We start from the raw sequence: 12,676 nt of genomic DNA, 5'->3' as shown, positions 1-12,676 counted from the left end.
TCAACTATGCCAAAGGTAAATACAGTTTTCCATTCTATGACACCTTTAAATGGTTACTACATTTAGTTATTATTTTTTGAATAAATGTAAACATGAAAAACACTAACTTGATGAGATTCGTACTCGGCTTTAATAAACAATATTTATTACATTGCCAACGTTAAAAAATAAATAAATAAATAAAAATAAAAAAGTTAAAAAACTTTGCCTCCTGATTTCAGAACACTACCACACACCACTGATATATATCTCAGACATTTATTGGTTGCTTGGCATAACTGAAAAAAAAAAAAAAAAAGTCTGTATTGGCCAGAATATCAGTATCTCTGCTTCCCAAGTTGAAGACATCACTAAGAAAAGGCAATCAAAGATGAATTCTGCTATATCTGCAATTGCACTTATCCTAACAGTTTTGTAGCCAGTTACAAGTTAAGCTGCTCTCTGATTACGTCCTGTGGCGCCCAGTTCTGGCGGGTCTCTAATGTGCAGTAATTACCAAATGCTAAGAAGTACATAAACACGCCTCCTCCCTCCCAGCACACTTTTCATTGACCTTGTTTTCCTAATTGCTGTCTGCACTGCACAGTCAATGATTGCGGGCACAACTGTGGGCAGACATACATTGAAACACAAGAAATTCATTATCCACTGGACCCTCAATGGTATTCAGAAGTTTAGTCTCCATTAATAAGGACTAAAGGGGTCAAAAGGTCATGATGCATCTAAATGAACATTTTTAAACAAGTGTTTGCTGCAAGCGCTGCACTGTAGATCACCCGGAAGAAAACAGCGAGCAATAAACAAGCTGACACAAAAACGCTCTCACAACACTTTTCGAAAGCACTATAATAATAGAGCCGGTGTCTCATCACTTGAATTCCTCTCTCGCTCCTTCTCAAGATTGACAGTCGGGCACGGGGCGGAGACTGTGCTCAGTGAAGCGAGCAGGAGCTTCCATGTTATAATAAAACAGTTAAATTGGATTTGTTCATATGCGGAAAGCGAGTTGTCTGGATTAGCATATCAATGCCTTTACACAAATCGTATTTTCAAGAGCATTGAGCACTAAGCAGCACAAAATTAATTCTGCATGATACGCCCCGAGGCCTTCTGGGATGCTATAAGCTTCATAACTGTTCCGTACTCATAACCTGACATCCATCCCTCCTAGAGCCTCCACAAACGTGTAAGTGTAAAAGCTAGCGGTTAAAGATTGAGATAGGTTTACAAGTGTCAGAGAGGTTTACCTTCCTCCAGTCCCTGAAGAAGTTATTGCGGAAGACCTCTTTTGTGGTGTATTCGTGATCCAGCATCTGAGCAAAGAAAAGGGCCACTTCTTCAGCTGGTAGGCTGAGCTTCACTGGCTTTCCTACAACAAAACAGAACATATTTACTATAAGAACTTTAACGACTAAAGCAACCAGCTAACTATGAGTGGGTTGGGTCAAAGTACGTACCATTAATAAAGTATGTTTTATAAATATGCAGTAGATGATTCGCGATCATCTAGTGTTAATGTATTGAAGACAACATGAAACGAAAATGCACCCTACCTTATTTTTAACTAACTGTCTTTGCATTGGTTTCATTTTTTACATGTTTTTGATGTCATAATTTCTAAACAAAATGTCATTTTCGAACGCAATGCCCAAATTTCAAAATCCATTTAACAATCTATGGATAGAACCAAGTACTTTTATTTGTTTGCTACTTTTGTTTCTCTGCCACTTTAATAATACATTTAATAATGCTGTTATATGAATCTTCAGAAGATCTTAAAAAGGAATATAGTCTATTCATTTCATACATAAGTGACGTCTAAATTCACTTTAAATATTATACTTTTAATATATTATTATCTTGGATTTTCTTTTTTGGACTTTACATGGAATAGAATTTTAACTTTGGCCATTTATTGGTAATATTCCATAATATCAAAATAATAACTGCCTTATTTTTTTAATTTAAAAGGGGTAATATGATGTTGCTAAAAAGAACATTATTTGTGTATTTGGTGTAATGCAATGTTTACGCAGTTCGAGGTTCAAAAAATAAATTTTCCACATACTGTACATTATTGTTGCTCCTCCTTTCTGAAACGCGATTTTTACAAAGCTCATCGTTCTGAGAAGCGAGGTGTGCTCTGATTGGCCAGCTATCCAGTGCGTTGTGATTGGCTGAATACCTCAAGCGTGTGCCGGAAATGTTACGCCCCTTACCATGTTGTGATGCCATATCCCAGGCTGGCACGATGAGACTAAAACCATAAAACCCATTATAAATGAGGCATTTGTTGCATTCAGTGAGGACATAATTACTGATTATAATGACTCATATGGTCTTTTTGATGAACTCTGAAATTTTGGGAAAAAAGCACCTCATTTACTTTAAAACAGAGTCTGGGGCAGTTTTCATCCTGTGCGAAAAGTCATGCCACTAATTTAGGCATAATTTTTGACTCTGAGCTCAAATTTGATCGTCAAATAAACACAGTAGTAAAAAACAGTTTCTTTCAATTGAGGATTGCAAAATTGAAGACAGTTCTATCAAAGAATGATCTTGAAAAAGTTATACATGCTTTTATATTTTCACGTTTGGACTATTGTAATGCGTTATATGCAGGGGTTTGTCAATCGTCCCTGTCGAGGTTACAATTGGTTCAAAATGCTGCGGCCAGACTGCTGACAAATACTAAGAAAAGAGACCATATAACACCAATTCTGGCCTCTTTACACTGGCTACCAGCTAAACAACAAATTATTTTTAAAATTTTATTATTTGTCTTTAAAGCCACCAATGGCTTGGGCCCAGAGTATATCAAGGATCTTTTAGTTATTCAATCCTCCTCAAGATTGCTAAGATCTAACTCTCAGATCATGCTCAAGGTTCCACGTACACGTATTAAGTGTAGAGGTGATCAAGCATTTTCAGTTGTGGCCCTTAGACTATGGAATGATCTTCCTTTCTCTGTGCGCTCTTCGACCTCTCTGCTGATGTTCAAATCACATCTTAAGACCTATTTGTACTCACAGGCATTTGATGTGTAGTTTTATAGGTATTTACTTTGTATTTTAATTAATTGTTATCATTGTTTTGATCTGCTTGTACAGCAATACCTTCATGGTTTTAAAAGAGCTTTATAAATAAATGATTGATTGATTTTTACGCGTTGCGCCACGCAAACATTACCATGTCTGCATTTGTGATCGTAGAAACGCCAAACAAGCACTACTCTACACAGTTCAATACGTGCGTTTGAATAGTCAGTAGCAAATTCTTTAAATATTGAAACGTACTTACAGGCTGTGAGTCAGAAGCACCAGACTGTCCTTGCGACTTTGGAATTGCCCCACTTTATAGTGTTCACAGCCATTCATACTGTTCACATTGTAGGCTACTCTCCCAGGTTCAGGAAACAGTCCTCCGTAAAATGCGCTGCACACACTCAAACATTTGCATTGTACTGTTCTGGAACAGTGTTGTAAATATAACTCAACCACTGATTTCTAGTTGTGTACTCATTTGGAAGGCCAAAAAAGGACTTTCGCTTTCACAACGAACCACACAGTGTCTCCACGACATGGCGGCAGCAGCAACAATACTACAGCCAGAATAAAAGTTACGCCCTCTTTCTTTACGTATACATTTGGGAGGTGTTATGCAAATCTCCCCACACCGTGACGTAGACATGTGGGGGCGTGTTTGAATGAGCCGTTTAGGAAGGCGTGGCAGAGTCTTAACTTTTATAAAGAATATCTTTTTGGGTTTGAGACTTTACAGATCTTATATATGCACACACAGCTTGTAACACTCCAAAGACAAAGGAAAACTTGAAATCGCATCATATGACCCCTTTAAATTGAACAGTCATTCACAAATATATTGATTCCTCTTACAAGGCCTCATGGGATAACACACCTCGTCTATAAAAAAAAAATTAGACATTGCAAGGCACAATGAGAAAATTCACTATTCTGATTTTTAGAAGAAAAAGAAAAGAAAAGAAAAGAAAACAGGTCATATCTTCTCCATAAACAATGATTTGAGATTTAATTCATGTCTACAGCACTAACTGCATGCAAGTTTAATAGTTAGTGTACACTAATCCTAAATTTGAGCATTCTAATAAAGTTTGTTTCTGAAAATTCGGCAGATAAACCATGTTTCATTTATTTATTAGCTTATTTCCTCCTAAGACGAAAGCATATAAACATGATATCTTTTGCACAGATCTACTACAGAAGATTGCTGAAGGTTTTTATAACCACGTTAAGATGAGTCATCAGACTCGTGTTCCCACAGGACTCACCAGCACACCCCGCAAAATAGGACTTTAAATGCATCACCGAGAATCATGGCCTAGGACAAATATAATCAAAACTGCATTTATAGCTTACCGTTCAGAGAGTCTCGGGTACAAAATCCAAATACTTCCCCCTCTGGGTTATTGCACTAAGATTAATGGCCTGGGCCTTCTGAAACGCACTTATAGTTTAAGAAACGCCTCTCTACGGTAAATGGCAGAGTGGATATTAATAGAGGAAGCTGACCTTAAAGTTTAGCAAAGAGATTAAAGACTCTTCCTGTGCTCTCTGGAGTACGCATGACACCAGCGGAGGAACAGGTCAACCTTGAGCTGGGCTGCATGCCCAAACCGAGAAAATTAAAGAGAACAGCATTGACCAATGAACTAACCACTCTTTGACCAAAATCTCTTTCTTTTGAATATGTTTTGCCTTGAAACGATTGCATGTGATGCATCAGTAACACAGCCACAACTAGATCTTTATAACATCTGAATACAAACCGTTATAGTAAAACTTGATATCATCTGGAAGGGGTTGATACTCGGGAGGGAAATACGGCCCTTTGTGTTCTAGAAACCTCCATTTAATTCCATCCTCATACTTCTCCTCTTCCCACCTGTGAAAAAGTCAAGTCGTCGAGAAAAGTAATCAAAACTTCTGGGCTAAAAGGTGTCTTTCTTCCATACAGACAAGAAGATGCATACAGAGAGCCTACCATCTCCATCTTTGTTTCTCTTCCTCTTCCTTCTTCTTAATCTTGAGAGCCCTGGCTGTCTCTATTTCTTCCTTGGTTTTTTTCTTCTTAGTGGAGACAGAACGCCCTCCTTCCTCTTTTATCACCTTTGAAAGGAAAAAAGGAGTCATCACTGCACATTTTGTGAATATCGTCTGCATTTTGCAGGAGTTGCAAATCTTAGCTAGTTAACATGACCTTGGTGGCATATTTAAATCAGCAGAATTCACAATATTTAACAACAATGTTCACTACATCTTATACGTGTCAGTTCAATAAAAATGTTAAAGCTGAATCCTGAAAAAAAAAAAGTCCAACATTTTAATTGAACATATCACCTACACAAAAACTTTGAATAAACTTTTGGCACAACACTGCACCCTAAACTTGACAGGAAGATTAACACTCTCAAATCGACAAGTATGAACTGTGAAACTGTAAAAACAGGATGCATGTATACACAGGATTAATTATTTCTTGCTGTTGACAATTTAGTTACAAGTCTTGCTGTTTAGAAAGTTTTGCAAGGTATAGATCTCTAAACATGTCTTTGTTACAATGGAGGAACACAATAGTGACAAATGGCATTTTGCTATTTAAATAAAAAACTTTTCTCATTGAGATACTGGTGGATCCACATGAGACACAAAGCATTTACTTTTCCAAAGATAAAACTACTTTGAGAAACTGAAGTACACAGATGTCTAGTCTGCAGTGGGAAAATTGACAACACCTGATCAGAATGAACTCCTGAGGGGCAGTGTGGACTGCATCTTCTCACAGTAAGCCAAAAACAAAACTGTAAACAGTTTCTCCTGAGAATAAGATTTTGAGCTCTGCAAGAGAGAAATGTTCTCCAAAACTGCTCTCCGCAGAACTAAAATTACTATCAATTAGGGCTGCACGATTATGACAAAAGTCATAATTGCTGATTATTCCCTTGAGACTGTAATTGGGACTATTAATAACGATTAATCATTATTTTGAACAGATTTATGCCATTGTTTGAAGCTGCATGCCATATTTTTTTTTAATATAAAATATATATTTAAAAACTCTCTTCCTGAACTTTTATTGCTTTTATAACATTAAGCCTCAAATGTCAACTATACATTGGTTTGGTTTCTTCTTTAAACAAACAAAAAAAAAAAGGTAAAATTATGCACTGTATAATAATGTTATACTAAAACTAAAAGAAAAAGAAAAGAAAAATGGTTTACTGAAGCTATACATTTCATTTACAATTAAAAAGACAAAATTTCAAATTACAGTAACATTTTACAGTACAATTTATATTATCGGGGCTCCAGACTAACATTCGAGAGCAGTGGCACCAGCACCTGATTTGGTAGCACTGAACATGTAATATTACATGTTTTGTCTCTTAGAAATGCACATTAGAACAGGAGCTTGAGTTCAGATTAGTGGGAGCTTGAGTTGCGATGCAGATGTACATTTGACAGTACCATTGAGAAAACTGTAACAGCCTCCTCTTTTATAAATAACCAAAAGTACAGCACCTCATTACCATGGTAAAAAAGTAGCCCAACTATATGGTTTCTATGGTGTTTGCACTGAAAAACAGTAGCCTAAAGACATTCAGTCAATTACAAATCCACATCAACTGATAGAATAATTAACAAAAATAATTATATTCCATTACTCCTTTAACATATTTAGTATATGAATAATATAATAATACTCAATATGAATATCCTACTTTTCTGCCACCGTACCATTGTTACTGTTGATACAGTAAAACTATGGTAAATGTGGGTGATTTGTGGATTGAAACGTCTTCTAACTGGATCGTTGTTGCACTGTTTCTGCATCAGTGTTGATGAGAATAACAGCTCCGATTTATTTGGCTTTAAACTAGTTTAAATGAAAGAGACGTGATTTGTACTGGAGAACTCTAAGCTGAACTCGAGTGCTTCTTACTGGATTTCACAGCGTTGTTTAGCGCGAGATCGCGACTGGTCGCTGTAATAAGCGCATGCGCTCTAAGCTCGCGCTGCGCTGTTTTCTTTTGATGCGAGCGGATAAAAGGTCCGTGTAGCGCGCAGTTCAAACGAGTACCGCTATTTTGTTCCGCTTTTGACACGTTTGGCGTTTAACATATCCATCATGCACAACAGAGTGACAATGACTTTCAGTTAGACAAAATGTCGTTTATCCAGTGTGTTTGAGTTTGTTAAACCTGCGCTGCAAACACCTCTTAAACACGCAGAATAATGCAAGTGGGCGTTTTTAATTATTTATTTTTGTAATCGCGGCTTTGAACGATTATGTAATCGTGGCATCCATAATCGTAATCGCGATTAGAAACTCGATTAATTGTGCAGCCCTACAATGGTGGAGAGCAACAGTTGTTGAACAAAATGACGGCTTTTCAGCACAGGCAATCGCTTTGTGATATGGTCTTTTAAATCCATCAAATTAGAGGGTGATTGTGAAGTTGACCTTGACCTGCAGAAGGCAGTTTGGATAAACAGCAAAAGATGAATGAAATGACATTTCTGTGATATGTGCAAATAAAATTGAAAGTGCTAACATGCCTATTCATGTGAACAGAAGTTTCAACCCCCCCCCCATAAAAAACTGGTAAAGACATTCACACAAAATCAGCCCTGCATGGAGCATAATTATAGTTAAAGCAAACTTTACTGACATTCAGTATCTTAGAACTTTCTGACAGTGCCTGTATGTAGCTTATCTCAGCATGTGTCCTTTTGAAAGATTTTGGATTTCAAATAATAAGCATTTCAGTGAGTGCTCTGTCACTCAGTTCTTGTCTCTATAATCAATATACCGCTAATGCACTCTGGGTAAAGCCCACCTTTTCTTTTTTTCCCTTGAACTTTTTCTTCACTGTTGCTGAGTTTTCCTGTCCCTCTTCTGCAGGTTTCTTTTTCTTCTTCTTTGGCCTTTCAGAGAAATACAGCAAGCAGACAATACATGTAAAGCGTCCTTTTTTTGAGCACCAAATCAGCATATTTCTGGAGATGGTCCTCACTGCAGAACACAAGATCCAGGGGGTGGAGTTGGATCTAGATCCAACTCCTCCCACCTTACATAGACCTAAACCTACCCGTCTCCACCCCCTGATCAATAAACCCACCCATCCCCACCCCTAAACCTACCAATCTCCACCCCCTGGATGTGAATCCAACTCCGCCCCCTGGATCTTTTGTTCTGCAGTGAGGGGCTACTGTATTTTTGAAGGATCATGTGATAATGAAGACTGGAATAATGGCTGCTGAAAATTCAGCTTTGCCATCACCAGAGAAAATTACATTTTAAAAGTTTATTTTACAATTAGAAAAGTTATTTAGATTCTAATAATATTTCATAATATTTTTTAATGGATTTGTAATAAAATATCTGCTGCCTTGGTGAGCAAACAGTAAGAGACTTTCAAAAACATAAAACCCCCAAATGTTTAAATAGCAGTTTATATATATAGAATGGGCCCAGCATAAAGAGCTGTCTGTGATTAATGCACATGTGACATGACCACTTTTATCATGCTAAAAATTCAAAGACGACCATCAATAGTAATTCCATCCTCTTCAAGAAAAAGTTAAATAAGCTAGATAATTAATTACAAGGTCTCTGAAATCCATCCTAAAATGCTATTTTATATTAAATTATGTAAAAGCCCATTTGTTCAGGAATAAAATGCATATCATGCATGTTGGTAAACCTCCAATGCACAAAACCATGGTAATTATTTGACTAACCCATAAACCATTAAACATCCAAGCCACTCTTTTCCATAAAATGAACGTAAATGGCGAACACGGCTGTCCTTGTTATCTTTCACTGTATGGACAAAAAGTAGCTTTGACATTCAGCTAAACATCTCCTTTTGAAATAGTAAGTCAATGTAGGTTTGGAATGACATGAAGCATGGTGAGTAAATTTTTGGGTGATTTATCCCTTTAAGTAAAAAGTGGCACAGCTTACCTCACTGGCTCAATAAATAAGAAATATGTGACCCTAGACCACAAAACCATAGGGTCATAAGCAGCACAGGTATATTTGTAGCAATAGCCAACAATACATTGTATGGGTCAAAATTATCGATTTTCCTTTTATGCCAAAAATCATTAGGATATTAAGTAAAGATCATGTTTCATGAAGACATTTTGTAAACTTCCTACCGTAAATATATCAAAACGTAATTTTTGATTAGTAAAATGTATTACTAAGAACTTCATTTGGACAATTTTAAAGGCGATTTTCTCAATATTTTTTTGCTCCCTCAGATTCCAGATTTTCAAATATTTGTATCTCAGCCAAATCTCAATTTGTTTGTGACCCTTATGACTAGTTTTGTGGTATAAGGTCACATATATCAAGCAGGAACTGTTATTGGCCTATTCATTCATTGCTACGCCTAGGAAAAACAAACACTTACAAAGAAGCTTCAGAGGTAGAAGAGGGACCATCCGTGTTATCCACCTTTCTTTTCCTCTTTTTCCCGTTCCCTTTTGTTACAAAGTCTGGATCTTCCTCTGGCTCTTCCTTCACATTCACCTGAGAGCTAAAGAGACAAACAACCAAAAAACACATTTAAAGGCTCTAAGAACTTTAATCTAAAAAAAAAAATTTTTTTAAAAACTCAAAAAGGACAAATATGCATTGACCAGTGACAATGACTAAATTACAGTGATTACACAATAATGCTTAATGGCCACTGATGATAATTATATAATTATGGTAATTATGCCCAAGGATAATTGCAGAGAGATACAAGCTTCAATTTCCATAAAGCATGATTCAGATGTGGCGGGAGGTGAGCAGACCAAATCAATTAATTACAATTACCATAACAAATGGTTCAATTCAGTGGAGAGATTAAGTGTAAAAGAACACTCGGACACCTTCAGTAGTTTCAGAGTCTGACCTCTGTCGTGTAAATCAACCTCCCACCTGCAATCACCGGCAGGACTTGATTTACAAAGCGTCTGATTGTCAAAGTCCCTGATTAGAGACGTACTGTTCTTATCAGGAGACAGAAAGAGTCAACGAAATATTTTAGATGGTCCAGCTTTTCTATCTAAAAATCTTACATATGAAATTTATTTCTGTGTATGAAATATAATTTCATGTTAAATGTTTGCTTGCGCAGATTTATGCCTCGGGCTCCATTCTACATCCCGACCCCCACCCCACCCCAGGATCCCCTCCCATCCAGTACAATCTGAATGCTTTTCACTTATTACTTTTCTGACATGCCACAGCTTTCTTTCCAATAAATAAATTAATTTTCTGAAAGACAGCCAATGTAGCGAGAAAATCGGAATGGATATTGTCCAGAACTGCGCACATTCAAATCATCAGAATTAATTTTCATCAACTCCAAAGGCAAGAAAAAAAGTATGATTGCATATTTGAATCGTAAATGGATTAAAACTCATTTCCAAGTGCAGCTGCTGGCTGCTGATGCCGATGCCATTTCTCTAAATCAAAAGCCTGAATCTGTGAAACTGCAAGTGCAGTACTGGCTACTAAAAATACCATCACATGTGACACAGCGATCTCACTGTACCTTCTGTCACCGCTGTCTTCAAAGTCCATGCTCTCTTCTTTAGGCGTTTTCATCTGAAAGATTAAAAAAAACATGACAACTAGATGATGGAAACTTGTGTAACTAAATATATAATTAATTAAAATGTATGTTTATATGTATGCATATATCAGAGTACCTGGAGTGGTTTTTAAATCAAATTTGAAGCTTTTTAAGGCATTTTTTTTAAGATGTGAACAAATAAAATGAATACCAAATGAGCAGAACTTTACAGTTCAAATACAGGTTGACAAAAACAAAAATTTTGTTAGTAAAAAAATATATATTCTTTTGCTCACCAAGGTTGCATTTATCGGAGCAAAAATACAGAGAGAAAAAACAACAACAAAAAAACTAAATACTGTGAATTAAAAAAAAAAAATTCTATTTTATTATTATATTTTAAAATGTATTTTATTCCTGAAATTTCAGCAGCCATTACTCCAGTCTTCAGTGTCACATGATCCTTCACAAATATTCTAATATGCCTGTCTGGTTCTCAAGAAACATTTCGTCTCATTAACAATGCTGAAAACAGTTGTGCTGCATAATATTTTTGTGGAATCCATGATTTTTTTCAGAATTATTTGATAAATAGAACAAAAGAAAAGCATTTATTGGGCTTTTAAACTCGCTGTTGATTATTTAAAAAAAAATCTATACATATATGGTCTAAATCATATGCGCTAAAAATCAAAAATAAGTTCCAAGCAATCTACATACTGACTTACAAGGACGTTCCTTTATAATTCCATCTCGTTCCACTGTGCAAGTACCAGCAGAACACTGTATTAAGGTGTCAGGTAATAAATAAAGAAGAGGCAATACATGGAAATATCAAAGAGATGAAGAAGCTCAAGAGGCCGCATTATGCTAATGTAAAGGTGCAGGGGGAAAGTAGGGCTATTTGTGGGTTTGACGCACCACAGGGAAGCCCAGTCTAATCAATGACTTACAACCTGCTATCAAGGAAAGCCATCCAGATCACTTGAGGCCAAACCAGAGCCCGGAGCTGTCAAGGAGAATCATATTCCTCTACAAAAATATCAGCATGGCTGGAAGTAGGTTGTATTAAAGAACAGACTTGCATAATGGCAAAATACTATTACTACCGTTCACAGATAATGAGAGGTTTCGTGTAACCGCCCTGAAGAGGGAAGGTTTGCTTCGCTCTGCGTAAGTCTATTCTTGTTACATCTAGGTTTTGGCAACCTATGAATCTGACATCCCTATCACAGACTTGATTGCTCGCTGACTAAATGCTTTTAGGTTATGCTCTGTGTAGCAGTCGGTTCTTGTTATATTTGGGTCTCTGTAACCTACAGTACGAAGCAGGCTCTGAATGATATGTCTGCATAAATACTCCTTTACAGCAAAGCTAACAGGGCCTCTTAATTAAGCCGGACTTGAAGAGAGAATCCCAGGGGCATGACGAAAGAAAATGAATGGTGACATTGAAAAACTACCTTCCTGTGTGTTTTCTCCTTCCCTTCGTGCTGAGGCTTTGCCTTGCCTTTGGCCTTTGCTTTCTTTTTCTTGGAATTTACTCTGCGGAGGAACAAAAAGGAAGAGGAAAAGATGATGAGAGGAATATGAGACAAAAGACAAACATATATGAGAAAAGAAAGAGGGGTGGGAATAGATGAGACCAGGGGGGACATAAAAAGGCCATTAGTGCTGAAGAGTTCCGAATCCACATTAGCGCTTTACAAATAAACTTCTCCCTTCACTGGAGTGTGTGACAGCCTGCCAGCAGGCCTCGTCACAACAGGCTGCTGTCAGCAACACTTACAGGTGTCCAAGTCTTTCATCAGATTAATTACAAACGCCAGAGACGGATGGATGTCCCCGGCATTAGTGTGCCCGTATAATGCATTAGATATCAAAGTAAAATAATTTATTCATAAAGAAGATGGAGTACAACTCTTTGAATAATAAATGCAAGCTCTTTGGCACTCACTTCACACTTGGTTAGATTTACGATTTCTGGTGCACATCATTTGTTTGGGAGGCTCAATTTGTCTCCATCTTTCGCAGTAACGTGAAAGGCGTTTCCTGCTG

General features: G+C 36.9%; 1 protein-coding gene across 2 annotated transcripts in view; it reads right to left on the bottom strand.

The window, feature by feature from the left end:
- Positions 1-12,676, bottom strand: part of zgc:173742 (DNA topoisomerase 1) — a 35,211-nt gene that overhangs the window by 21,642 nt on the left and 893 nt on the right. Inside the window, exons 3-9 of one of the 2 annotated variants that reach the window (XM_058750856.1) lie at positions 12,082-12,163; positions 10,598-10,650; positions 9,464-9,589; positions 7,880-7,967; positions 5,023-5,147; positions 4,808-4,923; positions 1,248-1,369 (exon numbers count right to left, since the gene is read on the bottom strand). In XM_058750856.1, coding sequence (XP_058606839.1) covers positions 1,248-1,369; positions 4,808-4,923; positions 5,023-5,147; positions 7,880-7,967; positions 9,464-9,589; positions 10,598-10,650; positions 12,082-12,163 — 712 coding nt within the window. Of the gene's footprint in view, positions 1-1,247; positions 1,370-3,300; positions 3,436-4,807; positions 4,924-5,022; positions 5,148-7,879; positions 7,968-9,463; positions 9,590-10,597; positions 10,651-12,081; positions 12,164-12,676 lie in introns of those variants that run through there. The other variant, XM_058750857.1, reaches the window with a different exon arrangement.

Source organism: Onychostoma macrolepis, chromosome 18 (assembly GCF_012432095.1).
Source record: "Onychostoma macrolepis isolate SWU-2019 chromosome 18, ASM1243209v1, whole genome shotgun sequence".
Lineage (NCBI taxonomy): Eukaryota > Metazoa > Chordata > Actinopteri > Cypriniformes > Cyprinidae > Onychostoma > Onychostoma macrolepis.
The sequence above is the reverse complement of the archived record's forward strand: the minus strand, read 5'-3'. Positions and strand labels throughout refer to the sequence as shown.